Source organism: Sceloporus occidentalis, unplaced genomic scaffold (genome assembly GCF_023333645.1).
Source record: "Sceloporus occidentalis isolate IW3139 unplaced genomic scaffold, rSceOcc1.0.p SCAF_3, whole genome shotgun sequence".
NCBI lineage: Eukaryota > Metazoa > Chordata > Lepidosauria > Squamata > Phrynosomatidae > Sceloporus > Sceloporus occidentalis.
In genome coordinates this window covers 49,968,134-49,996,086 of record NW_028316983.1, presented here as the reverse complement: position 1 = coordinate 49,996,086, position 27,953 = coordinate 49,968,134, and the positions used below count along the sequence as shown (strand labels likewise).

At 38.9% G+C, this 27,953-nt stretch overlaps 1 protein-coding gene across 2 annotated transcripts; it reads left to right on the top strand.

Moving 5' to 3' along the window:
* Positions 1-94: 94 nt before the first annotated feature.
* Positions 95-27,826, top strand: LOC149315904 (F-actin-capping protein subunit alpha-1). 2 transcript variants are annotated; one of them, XM_089514402.1, is made up of 10 exons: positions 95-198; positions 12,246-12,309; positions 12,876-12,927; positions 14,283-14,346; positions 15,729-15,935; positions 20,197-20,276; positions 20,984-21,062; positions 22,330-22,401; positions 24,097-24,159; positions 26,784-27,826. In XM_089514402.1, exons 1-10 carry the CDS (start codon positions 160-162, stop codon positions 26,922-26,924), a joined length of 861 nt encoding a protein of 286 aa, XP_089370528.1. In that variant the 5' UTR covers positions 95-159; the 3' UTR covers positions 26,925-27,826. The 2 variants fall into 2 exon arrangements, with proteins under 2 accessions (XP_089370528.1, XP_089370529.1); XM_089514403.1 differs by lacking the exon at positions 22,330-22,401.
* The last annotated feature ends 127 nt before the right edge of the window (positions 27,827-27,953 follow it).

Here is a 27,953-nt window from a genome sequence, read left to right as displayed (position 1 = left end):
CGTACCAGCTTCGACGAGGATCCTGGAAGACGAATAACCATTGGCTCCTGGCGGTATGACGACTCGGGCCCCACCCCTGGCCACGCCTCTTTTCCCAGCGCGCTTTGCGCGGCGGCGGTGACAGGTGGGGCTGGCTGGCCTGGGTTCAGAGAAGCCAAAATGGCGGACTTTGAGGATCGGGTGACGGACGAGGAGAAGGTAGGAAGCTGTTGGTCTATTTAGGATCAGACATGGGAAGTGACACTCCTTCAGATAACGTGGCTGCAAATCATGTTATTACATTACCCAAGTAGTGCCATAGGTCCTGAACACACTGCAGAAATAATCCGGTTTGAGACCGCTTTAACTGCCCTGGCTCAGTGCTAGAAAATCCTGGGCATTGTAGTTTCTTTGGCACCAGAGCTCTCAGACAGAGAAGGCTAAACGTCTCACTAAACTACAGTTTCCAGAAAGCCCTAGCCTTGAGCCAGGGCATGTAAAGCGGTCTCAAACTGGATTATTTCTGCAGTCTGTTTGGGACTATAGTTACTATGTCAGTTTGAGGACCATGGCGCCAGGCTACATGTGGATGACCACAGTTGCACATTGTGGACTTTGCACCCAGGACAGGGCAAACGCCACTTGATTAAACAGAGACACGTCCAAGATCTTGGTTGTATCTGAATTGAATTTACTTTTATCAGCCCTCATCCAGACCATTATCCTGTCTAAGTAGTGTTTCAAAACCTCAGTTGCCTCGCCTCTATTAGATGAATGGGAGAGAGATTATCCCTGTATTTGTGGCATCTCTGTCTACATCCCTAAATAACTCTTTCCCAGCAATTCCATGTTCATCAGGAGTGAGTAATTTCCCTGGGTACGGAGGGCATCCCTTTCCCCAGGATGCCATGGTGGCCCACACTGTACTGCCTCTGTATTTGCTGCTTCAAGTCTACATGCACCTTGTTTGGAAGAAAAAATGTTGAAGTGAAAATAATAATACTACTAATAATAATAATAGTTTTTATTTATATGCATCCTACCTTTCCCTGCGGAAAATAATTAATTAACACTGGGTGATCCTTATTGAGCCCTTCAAATCCTGCAAATTTGTCTTTTGGGAATGCCTCCCCAAATACTGATATTGAAAAGCATAGGGAATGCAATAGCCAGGGAGGCAATAGTCAGGCTTGGAGGGATGCTTTCCTCTCTGTAAATTTGGGAGAGGGACTCTGCCCTGCCATTTTTTACCCCTATACCCCACCCTCCAGAATTGTTTTGGAGCTGCCTAAAAATGACAGTTCATCATTTCTGGACATTTGCAGGGCACACAGACCTGCTTCAGGTTCGGGGAGGGACTTGAAACAAGTGATAGGAAATAATCTGGCATGTTGTGTCATGTTCACTTGATACATCTAAGAATGTGAAAATGCATGCAGGCAACTGGGTGCATTTTCATAAGCCAGATGTAGCAACTACTACAGGAAAGAGCAAGAATCCTCCGGTTACTAATTGGCAAATTCTGTAAACACGTGCTTGCTTGCTTTCTTACTTGTTGGACTATGTCTCTGCTTCTAAACCAGTTTTCCAGTTGGAAGGAATCCCTTTTTTATTGTTAATAATACTGCATTCCCTTCTAGTAAAAGCAGACTTGAAACCACATTTCTCTTTTGCTCCTTGTTCTGTCTGGGTGGAAAGAATAGTCTAGGTCATGACCAGGTTATTTGTAGAACTACTTGCAGAATTATGAACCCATTCAGGCTCCAAGACCTTATGCACACGTCCAGTGGCAAAATCTTTTATGGGGTAAGAAATGCAAAGGGAGTAGGGGCCATATTTTTAGCTTTGCACCTCTCTAGTGCAATGTGAGTGGACCAAAAGGACCAGAAGTGGTGTAACATCACTTCTGGATTACAATTTTGAGGAGGAGTTACATTTTAAATGTGGGATATTGGAGGGCAAAACTTCTACTTTGTGGCCTTTTGGGAGGAGGTGAAAAATTGCCCATGAAAAGGTCAGGGGGCTTCAGGGGCTGCACTTTCTTTGTTTGACTGGTATATGAAAGAGAGTCTTTTCTGTGTAGACACATCCCTGTGGAATACCATACCATAAAACATGTACATGGTTTGCTCTGTGGCAGGTTTTGATTTTTTAGCAAGCTTTTAAAATGTGGATGCTCCAGTCTGCTTTTAAATAAATATATGTCCATCTTCATTTTCTAAACTGCAGTTTTAATTGCATTTTACATTAAGATCTTGCCTTGTAAAAGTTTCACCATAGAAGATAGTAGGAACACATTTCAATAAATAATTTCTTCATTCTGAGCACAACTCAGATACTCTTGAGATTGCTGAAAGGAGTTTGAAAGAAAGATTGCTGCATGTGCAGTGCATATTCTACCACTGACTTGGTAAATCAATTCTTGCACATTTTTATACAGTTCAGAAACCATAAAGGATTTCACTTGGGTTAATACTGGAATGAAAGAAATGTGTGTGCTCTGCAGGCATTTATACATCCTTTCTTTTCAACTGTCAAGAACCTTTTAGTGCTGTTACTTGTTTTCAACCTTCACATGTCTTTCAGTCACTAGGAGACATGATTTGGCCATAAATTTGGTGGTTTTCTCAATATGCATTTTCTGCTGTCTTCTCAATATTTGCACATCTCTCAGGTGGGAATGTAGGGTTTTATACCTAGTTCTATATCCTGTCTATGGGGTTTCATTGGTTAAATAATAGTACAGTGTGCAGCACATGAATTACCAAACCATAAGGGGAAAATGACATTTTACAGAAGCTTGTGTTTGCAATGTGAGGTGGAAGCAGTTGAGAGGGGAATGTAATAATATATTTCTAGCTAGGATTATTTCCTGATCACAAAAAGCAGGCTTGCCCAACCTGATGCCCTCCAGAAGTCTTGGACTAAAACTCCATTGTTCTTCGTAAGTGTGTAAGGTTGGTGGGAGCTATAATATAACACATTTTGAAAGCACCAGGTTGAAGAAGGCTGATTCAGAAGTCAGTAATCCAACACTATTTAAAATTGCTTTTCTGTGTTCTTATACATGTTATCTGTGCAATTTGTATACTAATACAGTGGACCCTTGTTATACGCTGGGGTTTGGTTCCAAGATCCCCTGTGTATAACAAAATCCGTGTATGCTCAAGTCCCATTAAATATAATGACATAGCAAAATGGTGTCCCTTATAAAAAATGGAAAACCAAGGTTTGATATTTGAAATTTATATATTTTTTTAATATTTTCTAACCATGTGTGCTTGAATCCATGTATAAAAAAATCAATGTATAAGAAGGGCCGACTGTAAGTGCTAACTTGACATGAATCTCATTGGTTTGCAACATACATGAGAGGTGTGAGAAAGAAAGTGTGCAAAGCAGTGTAGAGGCAACAAGGGCTTTCAAGCATATCCTTCTAACTTTGCATAAGAGCTGATTCAGACTTCTGCAAGCAAGTGAGAATGCAAAGTATTCAGTTACAGCAAAATGGGTAAATGCAGCCTTCCAGATGTGCTTGGACATCAGCTCTCATCAACCATGATACCCAGATTGCTGGGTAGTGCAGCCCATCAACAATTGCAAGAATGCACTTTGCCCACCTCTAAATGGCAGCCACATTTGATTGCCTTTGGATTGATTCTGGAGCCTTAACCTGTGTCGGATGTGGGCAACTGTGGCAGAGAGCAGATTTTAGCTACACAGCATCCTTAATATGCATCAGGAAATTACCAGAATTCAGTTTGGTTTCACGTTTCTAGGGTTTAGTGAGGCTGAGGGTTATATTTTTCAAGTGTATATACACACTTGAAGACATCAGTCCTGGAGAGATCCAGGAATGGCAGTTAACCCTGAGAGGAGAGAAATGCAGACTTTTAAGGAGCTGATGGATACTTGAGTGTGCAAAAATGTGGTTGGTGGAGGGACACCTGTGGGTTGCTGTACCCCCCCCCCCCATTCCTATATTGTTAGATTTGAATGATGTAAAGGGTGTGTGTTTGTGGAATGTGTGATAGTAGAATATTATAAACAAGGGGTATAAGTACACTGTAAGAGTCAGAGTGGTCTAGTGGTTTGACTGGTGTCTCTGGAGATCAGGGTTTGATTCATTGCTTGGTCTTGGAAACCTACTGGGTGACCTTGGGCAAGTCACACACTGTCAGCCCCAGAAAACTCTGTGATTGGTCCACCATAATTTGGAAACAACTTGAAAGCACACAACAACAACATAAATATACTGTATTGCCTTCCAGTCTTCTGAGATTACATGTAGCTATGCAATATAAAAATCACAGTCAGTCATATGACATCTTAAAAACTGAAGCATAAATTGTAGCATAAGACTTTGTGAACCAGTACCCACTTGTTGATGTATGAAATGTTATTCTGACCTGCACATATATGTACACATGGGAGGAGAAGGGTTGTGCACAGTAAGTTTAGATGGAAGTAAAGTGCAGGTAGTACTGACAGTGGTAAGTATTAACAGTAACCATTCACAAAACAGTTGCTGATATAACAAACTTCTGGGTTGTGTGTGTTGTGTGCTTTCAAATCATTTCTGATTTATGGAGATCCCAAGGCAGACCGATCATGGGTTTTTCTTGACAAGATTTGTTCAAAGGAGGTTTGTCATTGCTTTCCCTGGGGCTGAGAGTGTGTGACTTGTCCATTGTCACCCAATGGGTTTCATAGCACTAAATTAAATATATTTCTTTTTTTAAAAAAAAAATCCTTTCTCAAAGTGCAGGAAATAGAAATGAGCATCTTGAGAAAATGTAATTCATCAGTGACCCTTTCAAACTGCCTTGGGTGGGCATAGTTAGGGCATAGTTAGGTAGAGAAACCACCTTTTTCTAATCAATGATTGCTGCTAATCTGTGCAATTTATATTGCCTACTTTGAGTGGCAACACTCCTAAAGACAAGTAAATGAGTTGCTACATCCAACTTTGTCTGTTCGTATAGAATAAGCTCCAGATTTGAATTTTATAGCTTACTGGGAGCTCTGCTAACTTCATTTCTAATTCATCGAAGACTGTTCAATTATATAATTCACAATATTGGTGGCAAAATAAGAATAAGATCAAAACTAGATGATTTGGCTAGTCTAATGTGACCAATGGTTTCATGACATAGAGATTTATAAAAGCTGATGATAGAAGTTAATAGAATGTGGGCACTGGTCTTCAGTGTCCAGGAGTATCAAATAATCTTAACGCAACAGCATGTATATGTGTTTTCTCATATTGATATGAGTAAACATCTCTTCTAAGCATCCAAGATAGTTTATATGGAGCTGAGAGTTGGAAGAAACTGATTTGTGAAGTCAAAGGCTTTTATGGCAGGCATCCATAGTTTTTTGTTTGTTTTTCAGGCTATGTGGCCATGTTCTAGGAAGAGTTTTTTCCTGACGTTTCACCAGCAACTTCATAGAGCCTCCCACATTGGATGTGTGAAACTTACTGTACATTCATATCCCAGCTCAGCATTCATTATATACTATTCATATGCCATATAGGGAAATGGAAGGAATAAAATCTGCTTAATGTTCGGAGAGGCTTTAAATTCTTAACCCACTCTCCCTTTATTTTCACCTGGTATATTTTTATTTCTCCAAAATGAAATTTTTCCCTAGCAGTTCTTGCTGTTTAACAAGTTACCTTATAATCAAGAACTGTTTTCAAAAAGACAAGCATATTAGTCTATTTCAGTATAAGATGAATGAGGAGAGATCTTGTGGCATTTTTAAGACAGATTTATCTTAGCATAAGCTGTCAGGGATTTCAATTGACATCTTCAGATGCATTTATTCATTTTATCTACAAAAGTGATTAAAATCGAAGAAAGCTCATGCCAAAATAAATTGGTTAGTCTTAAAGGTACAACTAGATTTCTATCCCCACCCCCACCCCACCCCTTTGCTTTCTGGGCAGGGACTGATAAGATACATGAGCCAATTACTCTAGATATATGCTGCTCAAGCTTTCTGATGTGGTAGACCAGCAGTTTTTATTTACTCAAATGTGCCAGGGACTGGTACCACATTTGTACCCATTGGCTATAATTGTTTCTTTCTTTTAGGAAACTTGCCACAGAGTGGTAGCTGATGGCCGGCATACAGACACTGGTCTAAAGGCCACCATTTTGAGCAGCACTTCTCTAGATCACGCAAATAAATGACCTAAGCCAGAGGTTCTTAGGTTTATATGGAGCTGAGAGTTGGAAGAAACTGATTTGTTAAGTCAAAGGCTTTTATGGCAGACATCCATAGTTTTTTTATTGTTTTTCAGGCTGCAATGTCCTCGCAGGGGGTTCCTGAAGTCTTGAAGACTGCTCAGCCTGCCTCCTCCCCACAGCAGAGTGGCCACTTGACAAAAGCTCAGGCTGGCTGACTGGGACTGTTCATTGCCTGTCATGTGGCTGCTCCACTGCAAGGAAGAGGCAGGCTGAGCAGCTGAGTAGAACTGATACCCAACCATCCTTTGCTTTTCTCTCTCTCCCTTTCCTGCTTCACAGCCAGGAGCAGTCCAGTCTCCTATGAGAAATGCTGATTGGAAAGGAAGGAGCAGGCGGAGTAGCAAGCAAGCAAAGGGTCTAGCATCCCTCCTCAGCACTGATGTTAACATTGACCTATTCAGAGTTAACCAGGGCATTTACACATGACATATTTATTTATTTATTATATTTGTATCCCGTTATTTGTATCCCACTCTTTTCCCAGGACTGGGACTCAGAGCGGCTGCACAGCATTAAAAACAGTACAATTAAAAAAAGAAATTAAATTATTACAGTATTAAAACAGTTATTAAAATAATAAAACCTATTTTTAAAAGATAATTTTTTTAAAATGGTCCAACATCCCAGCCTGTCCTTATAGCAATTCCTTAAATGCCTGTGTGAACAGGTAGGTCTTCACCTGCCGGCGGAAGGCCATCAAGGAGGGACCCATTCTGATCTCCCTGGGCAGGGAGTTTCAAAGTCTAGGGGCAGCCACCGAGAAGGCCCTCCCTCGTGTCCCCACCAACGTGTTTGTGATGGTGTTCAGAAGGGCTTCTCCAGAGGATCTCAGAGTCCAGGCCGGTTCATACCAGGAGAAATGGTCTGCCAAATAGTGTGGACCTGAGCCATGTAGACATAACTCTCTGCCACTGCCTGCCTACCCCCTCCCCCTTAACAAAATAGAATCTGGGAACTGAGATACACTTAGAGGCTTCTACAATACTTTGGGGAAAATGGGTGGGCTCTTAAGGAGAACCAGCCAGCGCCTGCTTTAGAAAAATAATGTTCTGAGAGTCTTTAAATGCTTAGCTCTCCCCCCTTTATATTCTTTTGTTTCTTCATCAGTTGCTATCTTTGATTTCCTTTGTTTACTTGTTTTGACATATACACACACACCCATGTTTGCATCTATGGTTTATGGGGATTCGGTTCTACCAACCACATGGATTACTATTTTTCTTTTCTTTTTTGCTGAGGAGTACAGACTTCAGAAGCTACCTTTTCATGCATGCACACGACAGGAGCCAAAACACTGGTTGGCTGGACCTGTGCCTTGCTGTTCAATCTGCTCCGGCTTCAAACTGGTAGGAAGAAGAAAAGTCTTCCCACCATTATACGGATGCTATAATTTTTAATGGGAGTTGCAATCTGTGTCAATTGTCCAAGGCAATCTAAAACTTGTTATTGTTGCTGCAGCTGTTGACTGACACAGAGCAGTAAAAGGCAACCCCAGGTGTCCCAAGTCAAAGTATATAGCAAGTACAGTACAGTCAAGCCCAGCCAAGATAAACCCTGAATTGAGGACTTTTTGAGCAGCTTGGCAAACATATTGCCAGTGAACACTATCAACTTTTGCTTCACAGTAAAGTTTGTTGGCTATCAGAATATAAAGTTTTGTTTCATTTTGGGGGAATTTAAAGATGAGATATGATTAGTCCTTGTGGGATGGCAATTTCGCCTCAGCAGTCGTTGGACAAAATTTTTCTGGATAGTAACATTAGTGTATATATGTCAGATATCTTCACCCATTTAAATATGCTCAACTTATCTAATTCAAGAAATTACAGTTTTTCAAGTTTAAGACTAGATCAAAGCAGTTATAAAAAAGGTGGAGTTGTGGCATTATTGACTATTGAACTAAAACTATGAGACATTTCTTAACTTCATAAATGTTCTTGCTTCCAAAGAGTTGTCTGAGGAATATACATCATGTATTGTACGACATTTGAAGAATTTGCAGCATATTCCATGAATATTTTCCTCTTCCTGATTAAAGCAAAAACTGGATTAGAGATCCATTTTCAAGTTAATGTTTATGAACTAGAGGGGCTTATGGTAGCAGAAGAACACAAGTTAATAGAAATATCCATGGATGGTACTCTGCAGTTCAAGGAACAATCCCATCCAAATTTCTGGGCTCACTTACAAGCAGATTTTCTGGAACTATTGAAAAGGTCTATGAAATTATTGATGCATTTTGTAACAACATACTTGGGTGAAAAAATCATTTTCTGCTCGCTTCCCTTTATCTTAAAAATAAGTGAAGAAACTATTTGAAAAGTGTAGTCAGAACTCTGAACACAAGTTTCAGTTATTAAGCTTGATATAACAAGGCTTGCAACTGAAATGCAGTACCAGCCTTCTCACTGATTTATTAATTAAAATTAATAAAAAATTAGCCTATGGTTTAGTGTTCATTTATTTTTTATTATATTATTATTATTATTATTATTATTATTATTATTGAATCATTCCAGTAAAATATTATAATAGCAATGTGTGCATTTACTTATTTCTCCCTTCACTCCAAATTTGAAGACCCCTGATAAGCAACTTCAAATAAATATTTGATGACTTCAGGGTTTTAAATCTTGAGTTAAGTCTTGTGAGTCCACAGCTACAAAATATGTTTAAAGGGGATGCCTGGTAAAATAATGGTTAAGAACCACTGATATTAGCCATATGTTAAAGGGAACACACACATAAATCTGGTGTCATTAGCCAATTTGACCACTTGAAATCCCCAGATACATAAATAATAACATGTAGCCATCTACCTGGTTATATGTCTTCATCAAATATATATTGGTGGAAATCTTTCCTATCTCAGCATCCTGTCACTAAGGAAATTAAAGTAGCCATTATCATAAGACAGTTTAATACAAGCATACCTCAGTTAACAAAGCCTCTGATAGTGAACTCCTTTTTCCAGAAGGTTTTTAATCCTCCTGGTCCCTATTTTCCTCTTCATTCTCTCTCTAGCTGGGTATTTTTTAGTGCTATCAGCATTGTGGGGAAGGTTGCAGTGGCACATAGCTACAGTAAGATCATCCAGAGTAAAATCCCATTCCTTTCCATGTCAAGCTTTATTTCACTGTTTACTGCAGACACACTGAAAGGCTGTCTTATTTCAGCCCTCCTTCACCATCCTACTAATGCTAATCCTGGGGGGAGGGAGCTACAAAAAATAAAAAGGGGGGGGGGGTCTGGACACGACATCTGAAGAAAAACATGGTTAACTGAGATATACCTGTACTTTATTAACTGAGTTATACTTGTGCTGTTAAACCACTGTTACAAATCCGCCAAGAATGGGCTGCAACAGCTGTAGAATGAGAGATCTGGAAAAGCTCAAAAGACCAATTTCTCACAAAAATACGTTGCAAGACAAACTTGTCAAATATTGGCCTAATATATCACCATTATAAAGTGTCTCTGGAAGAAATACAGTAATTCAATATTATTTAAATAAGATGAACAAGGCAGAATCCAAGTTGTCCACTTCTTTAAATCTTTTCCCCCTTTAGTTACATGCTAGGATAAACTTTCATAACTCAACATTTTGAGGACAGTCACATTTGATGGATTGCAGTCAATTTCAATATGTATAGTCTGTGCATACCCACAGTTATTTTTTGGAAAGAGTGGAAATTAGAATACAGGAGTATGATAAGGAAGTTGAGCCAGTCGGGTGTAGTGGTTTGAGTGTTGGACTATGGTTTGAATCCCTACTTGGCCATGAAAGCCCACATGGTGATTTTGGGCAAGTCACAGTCTCTCAGCCTCAGAGCATAGCAATTGTAAACTCCCTCTGAAGAAATTTGCCAAGAAAACCCTAGGTTTTCATACACACATACAATAAGGAAGATTAGTTTTTTAGTTTCTTCATTTATATTTGAATGTGGATCATAAAACAAGGGGAACCATTCACCAGAACGTAGTTTAAATTCTTCTTACTTTCTTTGTTTCTGTACTAGTTTGTCTGCACTAACTGTGTACAACATTTCTGTATTTAAGTAAGTTACCATTACCGTGGGCCCTTGGTATCCACAGGGGCTTGAGTCCAGGAGCCAACTAGGTTTTAAAAATCCATGGATGCTTAAGTCCCATTATATACAATTTTAGTAGCAAAATGCTGTCCCTTACTGTATATAAAATGGCAAAATCAAGGTTTACATTTTTGAACGGATGGTTTAATTTGTGGATAAATAATCTGTGAATACAGAGGGTTGACTGTAGTTTAATTATAAAGAGACTGCATTATTTTGAAGATTTTTTTTCTTCAGTGTTTCAGCTTTTCACTTTGGCTGGTTGTCATATTTTCGTACCCCTGAGAGGAAACTAAAGCTAAAGAGGATCAAGTGGCATGCAGGGTGGATGGATCCTAGACTGCTCCTCTTGAAATGGATCCTTGTGCTTATTAGACAAAGTAATATGTTCTCTGAGTACCGTATTTGTAGCAGTGCTTCAATCCAACCAGAGTGTCATGCTTACTGCTTACAGATGCACTTTCTAATAAAAGCACATGTTATAATTTGAAAGAGACTTTCAGCCATCTAAGGTAGTGCTCTGAAGAGTCAATGGGAAGACTATGCAGTGGCAGTCTTTATAACAGTAATTTTGAGTAATCTTTCTTACAAGGGTGTCTTAATGTTTTATCAGTTGCACTAGCAAAATATATTCTGTTTGTTTATCTGCCTATAGATTGGGGGCATTTTTGCAGAACGAAAACATGTAGTAGGCTGGTTTCCTGTTTGGCACCAGGATACCAGAAACCTTGGGTTCTGAAGATGAGAGATAGATATGTTAGATATTAGATATCTAATACAAATGTATGAATGTTTCTTTTTAATCATATTTTATTCAGCTTGAGACATCCTGACCAAACTCCAGATGATTATATGTGCTCTCTACAAAAACACCAGTTGGGCACAATTACATCAGCTCTGACCAAACTCATCAAATCCTGATAGCAAACAGAACTGTTATATGACTTGTTCTATCCCATGGATGCTATAGAGATTTCTGTGGGAATAATGTTCATTTGATGAGTATACCATAGCTTTAGATCACTGGTTCTCAACCTCTCTAATGCCGTAATCCTTTAATACAGTTCCTCATGTTGTGGTGATCAACCACAAAATTATTTTTGTTGCTACTTCATAACTAATCTTGCTGTGTTTTCCGATGGTCCTAAGCGACCCCTGTGAAAGGGTCATTTGACCCCCAAAGGGGTCACAACCCACAGGTTGAGAACCACTGCTTTAGATGCAGAATGTGAATCTAGGCTTTGGGACACAACTAATAGAGATGTAAGTCCCTAAAATGTGTCTATGATTGATTATGGACACTAAATCAGATTAATTTATTTACTGTTTATTTAATGCTGGAATCATGGGTCTATGAACCTGTAGGGTTATGAAGATTAGGGAATTTCCACGGTATCTTTTGCTGTATTGTATGGTGAAAAATTACACCATATACAGTCGGCCTGTAATATCCACAGGGGTTCTGTTTTCAATCCTGTGGTGGATGCCAAAAACCATGGGAACTCATGTCCAGTGGATTTTAATGTGCTGTGCATGTGGCCGTTAGGTCCAATGACCGCTAGGTGCATGTGGCCGTTAGCTTGCCACCCATGGATGCTCAAAATTCGCAGATGGCAAGCCCGTGGTTGAGGCAGGTGAGCTCTATACACAGTTAGTAAAAATGTATGTGCTGAAATTTAAATTGTTCCTTCTCCTGCCCAACTTAACAGCATTCTCGTTAATAATTTAATGGTCATCATTAAAAGAAATGATGAATGCAACTGATTAGTTTGGCAATACTCAGATGTAACAACCAAAAACCTTCAGAGGGCCACAGAGTTTGGTCTGTTGATTGGTATTCTGTGTGAATTTGCTGGTAAATACCTCTTTAAGAACCACTGAATATGTTGCCTCACTAAATCCAGCTATTTCTCTGCAGGTACGTATAGCTGCAAAATTTATCACGCATGCACCACCTGGGGAATTCAACGAAGTATTTAATGGTAAGTAATTGGTGGCTTAAAGTTTTTTGAGGTTTTGTTTTGTTTTTAATACTATGCAGCTTTGGGTCCCATATTGGGAGAATGGTAAAATGTAAAATAATTTCTAATTAAAAAGAAAAAAAATCAAGTTCTATATTTTACTAGTAAGGAAACAAGGCTTGCATGTTTATTGACTCCTCCCCATTCTGAAAGATTAATTTTTTACTCTTTAAAATCTAATATTCGGGCAATAAGCTATACTAAGGAAAGTTTAGTCTCTGATAAAAATGTCAGTATTAAAGGCAGCCTATAAAGAAGTCTGTAAAGAAAAAAACATTCTCAAACAGTGCTTAAGATAGTTGTTAGTTAGTATATATTCTTTATAGAATATCCTTTCTGTGCTTCTGTGTTAACTTTTCATAAATTTCTAACAGAGATTTTCAAACTCATAGAGAGGGAAACTGATACTGTAAAAGAAATCTGTAGGTGACACATGCCAGAGAGATAGTTATTTATTGTAGTACCAGTAAATATTACAGCACTACAATGAAACTGTTGCTAATCTGTGTGGATTTGTTTCCCTTTAGATGTACGATTGCTGCTTAACAATGACAATCTTCTTAGGGAAGGGGCAGCTCAGTAAGTACTGATTATTTTTTTAAAAAAATGAGAGAGAGATGATTGTTGTGAGGAATTCTGTGTGCTTCATTTTTAATGACAAGAAATAAATTTTCACTGCTGTTTTAAATAGCATGCTTACTATTTGAACTTCTGTAAATTTTGAAGAGGTGGTAATGATTCTAGTAGTCAGATTATGCTAGCTTGGAATTATTCTGCATTAGTTGCTCCTGTTTCTGATTCACCTTCAGCAGGGACAGCATAGGCTAAGTGCAAGAGATATGTGTGGGTTTTATTTTTGGCTTTTTGCTATAAATGTACTCAAAATAACTAGAATTGCAAGCTCTAGTTTTTCCAAAAAGCATGCATTTAAAGGTCAGAATCAGAAAAAAACATATTAGAGTTGTGTAAGCATTGAAATTGTAGGGTTACATTTCTTTAATAGCAGTTTCCATGCTTCACAGATTACTAATTCTGAAACTTGAAAGGGATAATGATGTTCTATTTGATATGTCATGCAAAGAAGGAGCTGCCCCCCTAAAGTAACTCTTTTTATGCTTATCAAAACACATTCAACTGACAAGACTCTTTTTAGGCACAACATCTTCAAAATTCTCACAGACAGAATAAATCTTGACGTTTTGCCACACCTTTTAAATGACAGCCTTTGGGCTATCTTGTGAATGAATTTTACTGATTGCTCAGGGTCTTCAGTAGAAATCCTCAAGGTTAATTATGATACTGTGTTAAAATCTATGGAGGTGGTTTGTCTAAGATGCAGGTCAATAAAGTAGGTGGTTTGTCCATGATCCAGGTCAGTAAACCAGGAAACAGGAAGAGGAAAAATATACATCATCATTTCCAGTACTAAAGTAACTCTTCATTATAAACCTACAAACTATGAAAGTCATATACTGTATATACTCATGTATAAGTCTGGAAAGTCTGACACAAAAAACCTGGATTGATGTATCCATGGGTGAATGTACTTTAACTCTTATAAAAAAGGGAACCATCCCATGGTGAAAAGTAAGAGCATAGCCTGTCCTGGAAGCACTGACCCCGCTCTATTCTCTCATCCATCCAGCCTTTACTGTGAGCACAAACCGTTATGCTTGCTGGAATTTTGGAAGTTCTTTGGCATTGTGTTCTTTTGCTTCATTTTTTAGATTCTTTGTTAGATGCCCCTAAGTTTTACCCTCAACGTATACATGAGGTCGATTTATAGTCAAGTATATATGTTACGTCCTTTCTGCAGTAGGAAAGGATTCTTTCAAGGCTGTATATCTCTAAATGCAATAGAAGACAATGAAGTTAAGTTTATATGTGTCTTAGATATCAGAATATACTATTTACTTGTTACTCTTATCTGACAGTGCATTTGCCCAGTATAACATGGATCAGTTCACTCCTGTGAAGATAGACGGTTATGATGATCAGGTAAATAAAAAATTCTCCTTCCCACACACACCATTTTTATATACTTAACTTTGTGAGTAGCCAAACATTTATGACATCTTTCTACAGAAGTCTGGATACAAAGTTTTTTGTGGGTTTTTTGGGCTGTGCAGCCATGTTCTAGAAGAGTTTCTTCCTGACGTTTCACCAGCATCTGTGGCTGGCAGATGCCAGCCACAGATGCTGGTGAAACGTCAAGAAGAAACTCTTCTAGAACATGGCTGCACAGCCCAAAAAACCCACAAAAAGCTATGGATGTTGGCCATGAAAGCTTTCGACTTCACTCTGGATACAAAGTTATTACCATTTATGTTCAGAAAATAGGTTTTCTCATAGAAATCACTGAAGGCTGTCTCACATGATGTTGAATTTTAGTCATTCAGGTGGCCACTTCTGATCCAGGTTTGTGCTTCTCAAGATTAGAGAAAGCATTTTATTCTAAAGGCCTTTAGGAGTTGGGCTATATAATGTTTTCTAAAAGGTAGCTCATCAGGCTGCAGAGCTAAGAAGAGTTTTCTAGGCAAACTATGCATGTAAAAATTGTCTTTTCAATTTGCAGAGCTAGGAAGATTCATCTAGGCAAGCTGTGCATTAAACTAGACTGAACAGATGTTTCCATCTAGAAGGCATTTTCTACCTTTTTTTAATTTAAAGAAGGAGTTATGTGGGAGTTTCATCTCTTATAATTTGTATATGCAAAACTGCCAAAACTGGGCTCTAAGTACAGAGTGATCATCATGCAGCCCTCCAGACATTGGTAGGGTGTAGTAACATTCCTTACCTATAATGGCCTGGATTCCTGTTGCAGTCCAGCAACTTCTGGTGGCCCATGTGCTTTCTACCACTGCTCTAGGGAAATCAGTATTGAAAAGGATCTTGTACCACCTTTGAGACTAACAGGAAAAAAAACAAGTTAGTTGCATAAACTTTTGTAGACTTAAGCCTACTTCCTCAGATGAAAGCTCATGTTACTGATTTCTTTGTTTCAGTAAGTCTCAAAGGTGCTACAAGATCCCTTTGCGATACTGATTTACCAGACTAACATGGCTATACCTTTGAATTGTGGTCTAGGGAAAGTAGGCAACAAGTGTTCAATTTGGATTATGGATCTTTTTTGGAGTAAGAGCACTTCCTACCTGGGATGGCCCATGTTATGTCACTTTGGAACAATTATGGAATTATTAAGACCCTTTATTTTCATACACACACACACACACACACACACACACACACACACACATATATATATATATATATATATATATATATATATCACTTGGAAAAAAACCTAAGGAAGTCAGTTGAAAGAAAGTGCCCTTGTCTTTGTCTATACTCTAATTGTGGGTTTGTCTTTCTGTTTTAAGATCTTAATCACAGAACATGGCGATCTTGGTAATGGCCGATTTTTAGACCCAAGGAACAAGCTTTCCTTTAAGTTTGATCATTTAAGGAAAGAAGCCAGTGATCCCCAGCCAGAGGACACAGACACAGCACTTAAGTCATGGAGAGACGCTTGTGACAGTGCATTAAGAGCATATGTGAAAGATCATTATCCACATGGATTTTGTACTGTTAAGTATCTAACCTTATCATATTTGGTGACCTGGTGTTGTTCTTACGGCAGTGGATGCCGAGAGCAGGAATACTTAAGTTATTAGTATCTTGCCTTTTCTGTATTAGAATGGGACATTTTAAAAGTTTCTGTATTTATGCTGAGGCTGTTGTGCTTTGGACATAATGGAATGACCTGACTCATTGGAAAAAATTATAATGTTTAAAGTAAAAGGCAGTAAGAAAAGAGGGGGACCACACTAAAGGTTGGTTGATCCATAAAGGAAGCCATCCTCCTGACTTTGCAAAACCTGAGCAAGGCAGCTGATGACAAGAGCTCTTAGTCCTCATTCATAGGGTTCCCTACATCAATGTTGATTTCATGGCAGACAACAGACACATTTATGTAGGATCTCATAGAGATATAAACATGGAATTGAAGAACTATGAAACATATTTTGTGGGCCCAAAGTCACTCAGTATTTTCAGAAAGGATCCCATATCTCTCCTCTTCTCTCCTCACAAGAAGGACATGTATAAAACATGTTTATAGATTTGTATTTAAATCACATAAAGTGCCTGTCATATATTTTAAAATGCATTGGCACTGGATGTGTTGTTCGTGGTGGGGATCATGAATGCTGGAAAAAGCACAAGTAACAGACAAGATGCATCAATTATCAGGTAAGCAGGCTGTGGATTTTCATCCTGATGGTTGGAATCGGTAGAATCAAAGAATCGTAGAGTTGGAAGAGACTGCAAGGGCCGTCCAGTCCAACCCCCTGCCATGCAGGAAATCCATATCAAAGCATCCCCGACAGATGGCCATCCAGCCTCTATTTGAAGACCTCTAAGGAAGGAGACTCCACTACACTCCAAGGGAGTTTGTTCCACTGTCAAACAGCCCTTACTGTCAGGAAGTTCCTCCTAATGTTGAGCTGGAATCTCTTTTCCTGGAGCTTGCATCCATTGCTCTGGGTCCTAGTCTCTGGAGCAGCAGAAAACAAGCTACCTCCCTCATCAATATGACATCTCTTCAAAAATTTAAACAGGGCTATCATATCACCTCTTAACCTTCAAGAAATTTGGTAGCAGTGGTGTCAAGGAATAATCATTTAGAATAACAGAATCATACAGTTGGAAGATACCACTAGTGCCATCCAATCCATCCCCCTGCCATGCAGGAACACATAATCAAAGCACTCCTGACAGATGGCCATTTAGCCTCTGTTCAAAAACCTCCACAGAAGGAGACTTCACTGCACTCCGAGGGAGTGTGTTAAACAAGGATATCATATCACCTCTTAACCATCTTTTCTCTAAACATACCCACCTCCCTAAGTCTCTCTTCATATGGCATGGTTTTCAGACCCTTCACCATTTTGGTCACCCTCCTCTGGATACACTCCAGCTTCTCAACATCCTTTGTGAATTGGACACAGAACTGGACACAGTATTCCAGGTGAGACCTTACCAAAGCAGAATAGAGTGGCACTACTACTTCCTTGATCTAGACACGATACTTCTATTAATGCAGTCTAGAATCGAATTGGCCTTTTTAGCTGCTGTATCAAACTGTTGACTCATGTCACCTTGTGAGAACTCCTAGATCACTTTCATATGTAGTCATGTTAAGCCAGGCGTCCCTCATCCTATATCTGTGCATTTCATTTTTTCTGCCTAACCTTACATTTCTCCCTGTTGAAATTCACTTAGTTAGTTTTAGCCCAGCTTTCTAATCTATTAAGGTCATTTTGAATTTTGATCCTCTCCTCTGAGATATTAGCTACTCCTCCTAATTTGGTGTCATCTGCAAATTTGATAAACATGCCCTCTATTCTTTCATCCAAGTCGTTGCTAAAGATTTTGAATAGCACTGGGCCCAGGACAGAACAGAACCATGTGGCACACCACTGGCCACTTCTCTCCAAGATGAAGAAGAGGCATTGGTGAGCACCCTTTGGGTTTGGCCATTCAACCAATTACAAAGCCACCTAACAGTTGCGTTGTCTAGTCTATATTTTACTAGCTTCTTTGTAAGAATATCACAGGGGACCTTGTCAGAGGCCTGACTGAAATGAAGATATGCTATATCCACAGCATTCCTTTCATCGATCAAGCTGGTAATTTTATGTATGTATGTGTGTGTGTATATATACATATATATATATATATATATAGAGAGAGAGAGAGAGAGAGAGAGGTCAGATTAGTCTGGCATGGATTGTTTTTCAGAAACCCATGTTGACTTTTTGTGACTATGGCATTCTCATCTAAATGTTCACAGACTCTCTGTTTAATAAACTGCTCTAGAATCTTTCCTGGTATGGGATCCTCTTTTTTTTTCCTTTTTGAAGATGGAGACAATGTTTGCCCTCCTTCAGGGTGCCGGTACTACTCCTGTTCTCCAGGAGTTCTCAACTATTATTACCAATGGCAATAATCTGAGATAACATTTGCCAGTTCTTTTAATACCTTTTGATGTAGTTCATCTGGTCCTGGAGACTCAAATTCATTTAGATTAACCAGGTAGTCCTGTACTACCTCTTACTTATCCTGTGCTGCATTTCTCCAATGGTGTCATCTGCTCCATTTCCCTCAGGTTGAACACCCCTTTCCTTTTGTGAGAAGACTGAGGCAAAGAAGGTGTTGAGTAATTCTGCCTTTTATCTGTTCCCTTGTTGCCTCTTCCACCTTTTGGACTATGAAATTGTCTTCCAGACAAGTGAGGAATTTGCTAGACCTTAAAGTATGATTTGGCTGAGTTTAATTTCCAGCAAATGTCAGCATTGTTGAAGTCACTCATCACTACTACATCTCTCTTTTCTGAGTGTGTGGCTATCTGTTCTGGAAAAGCACCATCCAATTCTTCAGTCTGACTTGGGGGGTCTGTAGTAGACTCATACAATAACATCCCTGTTGTTTTCCTCCCCTTAATTTCTATCTAGATGCTCTCCACCTGGCTTCCAGGATTTAAGTCCTGAATCTCTTCACACCTGTGAACATCCCTGACATATAATTCTATTACTCTTCTTTTCCTGTTTGACCTATTTCTCCATACAAGATTGTACCCCTCTATTACTACATTCCAATCATGAGACTCATTCCATCAGGTTTCAGTGATGCCTATTATATTTACTTTATTGTGCTAGGAGTTCAAGTTCATCTTGTTTATTTTTCAAGCTCTGTGCATTAGTGGAGAGACTGAAGACCATGGGTCCTCCCTGCTAACTGCCTATGTAATGTTTTTCCCTTCCCATTGTTGGGTCCTTGCACTATTTGCCTTGTTCCCTCTATAACGGTTTGACTATTATCCCCAGCCCTTGATGAATTCCTCCCTTCCAAAATACTGTCTCCCTCCCCCATATAACTCAATTTAAAGCCCTCTTGATCAAATTTTTGAGACTATTGGCAAAAACATTTCTCCCAACTGGGATGAGGTACAACCCATTGAAGTCCCCCCTCATGGAACCACAGCCCATGATGCAAGAATATGAATTATTCTTGGTGGCACCGCCCATGGAGCCAGCTGTTCACATCCACTATTTTCCTCTTCCTTCCTGTACCCATGCCCTTCAGCTGGGAGAAGAGATGAGATGACAGCCTTTGCATCCAGCTCTTTCAGTTTCCTACCCAAAGCCTCATAATCCCTTCTGATATTCTGAAGGCTGTGCCTTGCAGTATCATTGGTTCCCACATGGACCAAAAGGAAGGGGTAATGGTCAGTAGGCATGACAATTAGATTGTAGATCAGTAACATATGAGTTGTTTTTCCAAGGGTTCTTCAGAGGATGGGTGTGGGTGCGTGCGTGCGCACACACAGGTGTACGTGTGCCTGCACATGCTTTCAAATTGCCAGGCCAATTATGATGACCCCATGGAGTCCATAGGTGTTTTTTTTTAGACAAAGAATACTCAGAGGTGGTTTTACCACTTCCTTCCTTTGAAATACAGCCTATAGCACTTGGTATTTGTTGATGGTCTCCCATAAGAGTACTAACTAGGGCTACTTAACTTCCAAAATCAGACAGGATCTGGTGCCTTTAGGATATTTCGGTCCTCAGATGATGTTGCTGTAGTCTTTAAAGGACCATCACCATAAAGAAAGGGCCAACAAATCCAGATCCTAAATTTCATTACAACCATGTTGTGATATTAGGATATCAGTGGAGTGGTGAGGACCAGCTTGTTCTGCAGATAAGTCCCTTACTGCTGTAAAGGTAGAGTTTGGAATAGGTTTCTTTTCTTGGTTTTGTAATTTTTTTTTCCTTCTGGGCACAGGTTTACAGTAAGAATATAGATGGACAACCAACAGTTATTGCTTGTATTGAGAGTCATCAGTTTCAGCCCAAAAACTTCTGGTAAGTATATCTATAATAATTACCTTTAATTTGTATTCTGCCCAAAATTGTCCTCATTGGTCCATTGTGTCCTTAACTACTGCTGGGAAAAAGGAACTGTCTGACTTTACTTATTGGCCCCCCTTTTTTCCATGTTTAAAGTAGATTCCTCAGAAGCAGGTCCTGTGGGCCAAACTACCTTTGATTTTAAATATACCTGTGTTTTAAGTTGTATGTCTCATAAATTTAGAAGACATAATTATCAGAATCCCTTTTATGAAGCTGACATTTCCATAGGGAGAAGAACGTCCCTATGAGGTGGCAGTGGGAGAATAAATCTATCTTCTTTCCTGGTGTGGTCCCAGTAAATAACAATCACATCGCAGAGGATGTTTCTTGCTTGCTTTTTAAAAATCGTAATGTTCAGTGTAAAGAGTCATTTGAGTCACAAGCTGTTGAATCAGACTCTTAAAGGGAGAGGTAGCCAGCTGGCTGTGACCTTAATACCCATGGCATTATAACTAACAACAGCAATAGACTGGAAAAGTGTGGTTATCTCACTTTTCAACTGTTTGGGGAGTCTGTCATCTCTTGTGAATTCCAGGTGAATCTCCCCGAAAGATGGATCTTATCCGGCTTCACTAAGTCTATGAGTGGGGTGTTTTTGGTCAATTCATTGTCTTGGTAAAAGGAGCCTTTATGCCAGTGTCTTCTCCTTGTTTATGTAGGAATGGGCGATGGAGGTCAGAATGGAAATTTACCATCACACCACCTACAGCTCAGGTGGTTGCAGTGCTCAAAATTCAGGTCAGTTGATCTACATGGAAACAAAGCCAGTACATGCTCCAAAATTTTTCTTGGTGATTTTTGCTTGTATTGACAGACATATTCTATAATAATAATAATAATAACAACAACAATAACACTAACAATAACAATAATAATAATAATATGTTTTATTTATAGACCGCTATTCCGCAATGATCATAGTGGTGTACAATATGGTCTGAAACTTCAAAGCTGAAAATTAAATGAGCTGATTAGCTTGTGTTTCTGATATGAAACTGATAGGAACATAAACTTGGTATGATAAGGCAACTTGATGTAGCAATGTAAAACTAATTCTTGATTTTGTTCCTTTTCTTCAAACTCTACTTGCTCTCCCATCCCAACCATTGGTTGTATTAAGCGGCATTACTTTCTTTTTCTTCCCACACTGATATTCATACAGATTTTTCTACATTTTTTTCTAATGTGTGATTTCAGCTATATATTTTTCCAAAGTTATATATTCCCCCATTGACTAAATTGTGTTTCTTATTTTTTTTCTTCAATTTTACATGTTTTCTGACATTCACATTTTAAAATATGTTTTTTGTGTGCACTCAATTTCTCTTTAACATCCCACAAGCCCCATGAATGTGTAGATTGTCATGGTGAGAGAAATGTGTGGGGTTTTTTGGCTGGTTGTTTTGGTTTTGGTCTGGCAGCAAGTTTCAGGAAGAAAATTGCCACATTTGTTGCAAGTTTTTAATGGACTTCTTTTTCATCCCTCATTAACTGTAACTATAGCAAATTTTAAGCTCCCTAGTGCAGTGCTAAAGTTATCTGATGTGGGAGAGTAGCAGTTATACTTTCCCAAATTGTCAGGGACTAGTACCATACAGTATTTGCATCTATTGGCGACAGTTGTTGCTTCTCCAGTGAGCTGCATTTGGTGGCTCATTGACTGACACTGGTCCATGGGCCACCACTTTAAGTAGTGGAATACTGTATTATTCTGCCTTAGCTTAGTAAGAATTAAACAACTAATGTTTAACAAAGGCCAAAGACAAAGATCTTGAACTGCCATAGTGATTCCTAATTATCAATTATTTTTAAAAGGGAATGTAAAAATACTTTACAACACATTGGGTAATTTAAAGGTGGGATCTGCATAAAATTGTTGTGTTTTTTAATTTAGCGGTACTTTAATCAGCAGGCCATGAAAACTTTTTCATACTATGTATTTTATCATCCCATCCCATCACAACAGTGCACCTAAATCTTAGCATGTGTCTTATTTTAATTTTAGGTGCATTACTATGAGGATGGTAATGTGCAACTGGTTAGTCACAAAGATATACAGGATTCTGTAGCTGTTTCGGTGAGTTGTATAAGTTTACCTAATACATGCAGTTCTGCTTTCCAACCTTGGTCATGTTAAGAGAACTTTTACTGAAATGGCCCTTCCACAATATGGAAAATCTCTACTGTGACCAGTACCATGAATTACTTACAAAGAATGAACTATAGGGAAAGGGCACTACAGCAGGTAGAGTAGTCTCTCCAGAGTCATCCTGTGCTTGAGATGCCTTCTCTTTCCTTTATGGGACAAAATCCCTCTTTATGCTTCATATATTTATGTAGGGCGATGGGGGTATGTTGTGAAGCTTTTTCCAGGCCTTATCACAAGAGCTACAGTGGTAAAGCCTTTGGATGTGGGCTTCTCCAGGGATCAAAACCTCTGTGCAGTCAGCTCCTGTGTAAAGCTATAGATGTCAGAAGTGAAACCTTGTGTGTGGAGTCATTACCATGTCTCTACTGCTCTTTGATCATGTTGAACACCCCTCTCACACATAGCATCTAAAAGAGGCTAATTATTTTACCTATTATTTTTTCTTGCTTAATGAGTTAAAAATCTGCAACAGGATAGGTGGGTAATAAATAAATTCTGAGGTTGCAGATGCCACACAGGCTCATGCACCATGCCTAGCAAGCCTGCCCTTCTCCCAACAACCCATTTTTTAAAAAGAATTATTGGAAAGCATTTCTCATCTTCTTTGGAAGCTATTCGTTACACCAGGTTTTGGCATCTCCGTGGCCTATTCTGGGGCCAGGAAAGGCCATTTTCCAGATGGAAAGTACCAGAAGTCACTTGTAAGTTTTTAGAAAGCCCACTGACCTAAAACAGTTTGGAGGGGGGACCCACAAAGCCCCTGTTGAAATTCTCTTCTGTAGTCATTAGAGAATGTTGGATGGCTTTTTTATTGAAATGTTGTTGTTGTTTTTAATCCTTTGGGGATGGAGTAGGTACAAAAGGGTGGGCCACACTCAAGTCCACTCAGGCTGCCATTTGTCCATTTCCGATCTGCAACATCAGATCCAGTGGCATTGATCTAGTAAACAGGAAGTTCAGTAATAATAAAATACACAGCAGTTACTGCTGAAGGCTCTTCATTAATAAGACATTTTTATTGTGGGATCAAAGCAAAATGGGCAGGGCCACTTCTAATTCTTACTAGTATACGTTTCCACCAAGAATACAAAGTGCAGTGCAGTTTTGTGTGTGTTGACTCAGGAGTAAACCCCAGTGCACAAAGCTCAACTCAATTCTATGCAAAGTATTTAAAATTTAAATACCTTTAAATATTCCCTAATTTTTAGCACTCCTCAGATATAACAACAAAAGATGTTTGTGGCTGGTTAAAGACTGGAAGTTCAGAATTTAAAACACTCACATTGGACTGTGCCATTTAATTGGACTTACACAATGAATCCAAATTTGAGAGGTATGCATGGAAGGAGAATGCCCTTCACTTGCAAAAATCGTTCCATCAGCAGAAAGAAATCAGTGGATTATTTAGCAAAAATTATTTAGCAAAAATTACAAAAATTAGCATTGTTTCTGCAGTTACCATTCAGAAGTTGGGAATTGTGATATCTGTGTTTAATAGAAAAGTTGGATGTCTATTTTTCCCATTCTATAAAACTCACTTTTGTATATACAGTATGTTCATATGAAATCTTTTGAAATTCACCATATGGTGATAGACAATTTCTTGCAACTTCATCTTTGTAGAATGATGTTCAAACAGCCAAGGAATTTATTAAAATCATTGAACATGCAGAAAATGATTATCAGGTAAGAACTCTGTAAATTTGTAATATATGCTTTAAATTAATATATTTAATTTTTTTGGTGGGGGAATAATTTTCAACCATATTTTGTTTGTAAGAACATTGCCCATATATTTCTTTTACTATATTTTTGTCCCATCTTTCTTCTGTGATAGAACTCAAGATGGCTTAGATAAGACTAACTATAACTGTTCAACTTCAACAACGTTCTTGCATCCAGGGCTTTCATAACAAGTTGAAGAGAATGGCCAGATGGGTTATATCGTTACCCTGTTTCTTGAAACAGTGGGTGGTATTGCTGTACCATATGCCTGACAAAGAAACAAAGCCATGCATGGTTACAGCATTTATAGGCAAAATCCAGTGTAATGTGACTTTCATTCATATACCAGGACTCTTCACTACTACATACTCCCTAAATATGCTTCAGAGGGTCCCACATATTTTGAGAATGGGCAATAGGCTGTCTTTTCCACTGACTGAAACTATTGTGCTGGAGGGAAGGAGTAATTGAATAAAATTATATATAATGTGAATTGTTTATCACAACAATTGTTTGGCTCAAGAGTTATTAGTGAACATAACTATAAAGCATAAATTCTGAGCAGAAGTTGAATTATAGAGATGAAATGCTTGTTTTCTCATGGTTGACTTCAAATTTCAGCAATGGGATAGTTTTCCAATCCAGTTTAGGTAGTGGTTTAGAAATCTGTATACTAAATTAAAAATAAGAATATGCACATTTGCTTATTTCCAAAAACAACAGCATTGTAGGTTTTAATCAAGTGATCCACAACTGCCCACTTTTGTGTATATGGCACAAATTCAGATATATATCTGCTAAGTATGTGTAGTCTCCAAAAACACTTTATGCTTGTTTGTATACTCGATCACATGATTAAGTGTTGTGAGCTCTTCGGAGAAGCAAGCAGGCTGCAGATAAGAAAGAAAGGGAAGCAAACAGCGGAGAGAATTATAGAGAAGGGAAAGCAGACCCAAATGGAGACTGGGAAGGGGGCAGAGAGAGGAGACAAAAGGTGGGTGGGGACTCTGAAGAGAGAGAGAGAGAAACAGAAGCTTTCAGGAGACAGACAAGAAAAGACGCAGAGAGGAGAGATAGGTACAGGCTGAGAGTGGGAAAGAAGCGGAGTTTGCAGAGAATTCAAGTGTGTTTGCAGTGTTGTTGGTTGCTGCTGAATGCCAACAGCAAGATGTGTTGCCATTATATCTACTTCCTGGATTCTAAACTGATTGACCCTTGCTGAAGGCAGTGCTCCAGGGTTTTTTGAGGGTGCACAAATCTGTTCCCTAGTCTGCATGTGACCCATGAGCAACACTTCTCCAGCCCCACGCAATTAGAGTTGGAAGCTGTGATGTTCAGAGGTCATTGGAAACTCCCATAAAGTAGAGGAGATAGATGTACCATAGAAATAAGAGACCATTCATTCTAAACAAGAAATAGACAATTCACAACCAAAGTTTGTCCCTAGGACTGAATGAGATGTTGAGAGAAAGAGAGAGACTCACTTAGGGCACAGAAGCAACAATAGAAATTGTGTGTCAGGAAGAGAAGACAGGACACTTGCACACGTGGTATAATTATTCAACTGTCATTCAGCCAGTAATCATTCAGGGATACCCATGTTTGGCACATAGCAAAATACAACAAAAGCTAAATCTACAAAAGAGTGATGCCTTTATTAGCCAACCAAAATGCGCAAAACACATCATGCAAGCTTTTGAATCTGCACTGGCTTCTTTATTAGGCAAAAGATGTTTAAAAGATAATACAGGACAAGAAAAGTTATGGTGTTAGAATCATAAGCCTACATTTTGTATCAGATGTTGTTTCTGTTGCAGTTCAGTTGGTTTAACGGCATCTCAGATAGCCACTCCCCCTGTTTTTGCCATCTGGGGATCAAGACAAAGGAGAGTAAAATTTAAACCCCTTTAGCAGCAGTAAAATAACTCCTCTTGGGATCCACAATGTCTGTCTTTTGTGAAGCCACAGAAGGCACACAACAACACCCTAACTTCTTTTTCTCCAGCCATCTCCCCAATATGTAAGAAACTCCTTCCCACCCACACACTCTTATATGGCAGAAGATCTGGGATCAAAACATGTTGACTTCTGGTCTGGACCATTAGGTCTCTTTTTATTGTGGGATTCCTTGAAAAATAGTTCCAGTGCTCTTTTGTTTTCTGAATTGTGTATGATTCCATAGGTGACCTTCTACCTGAAAGCGTGCATTGCTTCTGTACCTTTGTACTTATTCCCTCCTGCTGACTTTAATTTGGTTATATATACTGGACTTTGTTGTTCTCTGCTGCCAGTTGTATTTTGGTTTTGTATTCTCCTTCTTTAGTTATTGTTTTATTGTGGTATTAGTGAATTTAAAATGTTTTATGCCACTCAGCAATATTTGTTTATGGGTAGTTCAAAATTGGAATAAGTAAGTGAAACAATAAATCTTTTTGGAAGGGCCACACTTCTATCATGCATTGACCAACTTGGCTGAGTGTACAAACATAAGGTTAATGTAGGTTAGGGAGTAACCAGTCTATACAAAGTGAAATGTCTATGCAATCTTTACAGTTCTAACCAGTTACCCTCTTGCTTGTTTACAGACAGCCATCAGTGAAAATTATCAGACTATGTCAGACACCACATTCAAAGCCTTACGCCGCCAGCTGCCTGTTACCCGTACTAAGATTGACTGGAACAAAATCCTCAGCTACAAGATTGGTAAAGAAATGCAGAATGCATAAAGCTAGAGCAGTAGTGCTGTAGGAAATGTTAGCATGAAAAAAAAACAAAAAAACACAAAGCTAAGGTGGTCCTATGCCAAGTAAGTGGGTTCTCTGAAATGTTGGCACTTGCCTAGGGCTTTCAGAGTTAACAGGTTTTCTAGCCTTAGAGAGGACTGTCAACTCATACCCCTGTCTTGTTTTGTGTGCTCCTGCCATGTAAACCTCCTACACAAAATGTAACAATACATCTCCTAGTAGGCTTTTTGCCTTTGGCCACATTGAGATCAGTGCCGTATGTCCTCAGTTACTGGTTGGAAAACTCCTTACCTGTGACAGTCTTAAGAAATGCAGGCTGGTAGTACTGGGATACCGTTCCAATACATCTGGCAGCACTCCAGGTATTATAATCAATTTAGTAAGACTGCTGGCAGTGTCAGTGGTGTCTCACTGCACAGGATATAACTTGTCCTCCCTCCTCTCCCACAACTGCCAATCGCCACCTAGCAATATCTTCTAGGCTTTGCTTTTTATGTTTGAAAGGTGTTTACAATACTTCTCCCAGAAATCCCAAGAAGGCCAGGTCCTCTGGAATGGTGGGTTTTGAGAGGGTTGTTTTGTTTTTTTAAAATCCAAAGACTTGAGCCACATTTTCTTCATGTGAACTGTTTTTCTCTTTTGACTTTTCCTGGAAATACAGTTGATTTACAGGATGGGTCCTCTGTTTTTCTTTTTTTAAAATACTTTTCTGATTGCTGCTGAGACATTGTTTAAATAAAGAAATTATAAAAATCAAAAGCTGTACATGTTTAAGGAACATTTGATTTATTGTGCTTTAATGCTTTGTGGTAGGTTGATGGCATTTGTACTAGAGACGTATAAATGGACATGTCTAAGTGGTCAATAAAAGATTTCCATCAAAACATGTTTTGATGTTGTCAGTTTCTTTTGACATGCTTAGAGAATACCGTGTTTCACTGTGCATGTGTTAATAGCAATCCTGATTTATTTAAGACACCATGACTGGAATCCTATTGGTTAGTCTCAAGT

Coding starts and splice junctions, on each gene's coding strand:
- LOC149315904 (XM_089514402.1), top strand. CDS start 160: ATGGCGGACTTTGAGGATCGGGTGACGGACGAGGAGAAG. Junction 12,928..14,282: donor CTTAGGGAAGGGGCAGCTCA/GTAAGTACTGAT, acceptor CTTATCTGACAG/TGCATTTGCCCAGTATAACA. Junction 15,936..20,196: donor ATCCACATGGATTTTGTACT/GTTAAGTATCTA, acceptor TTCTGGGCACAG/GTTTACAGTAAGAATATAGA.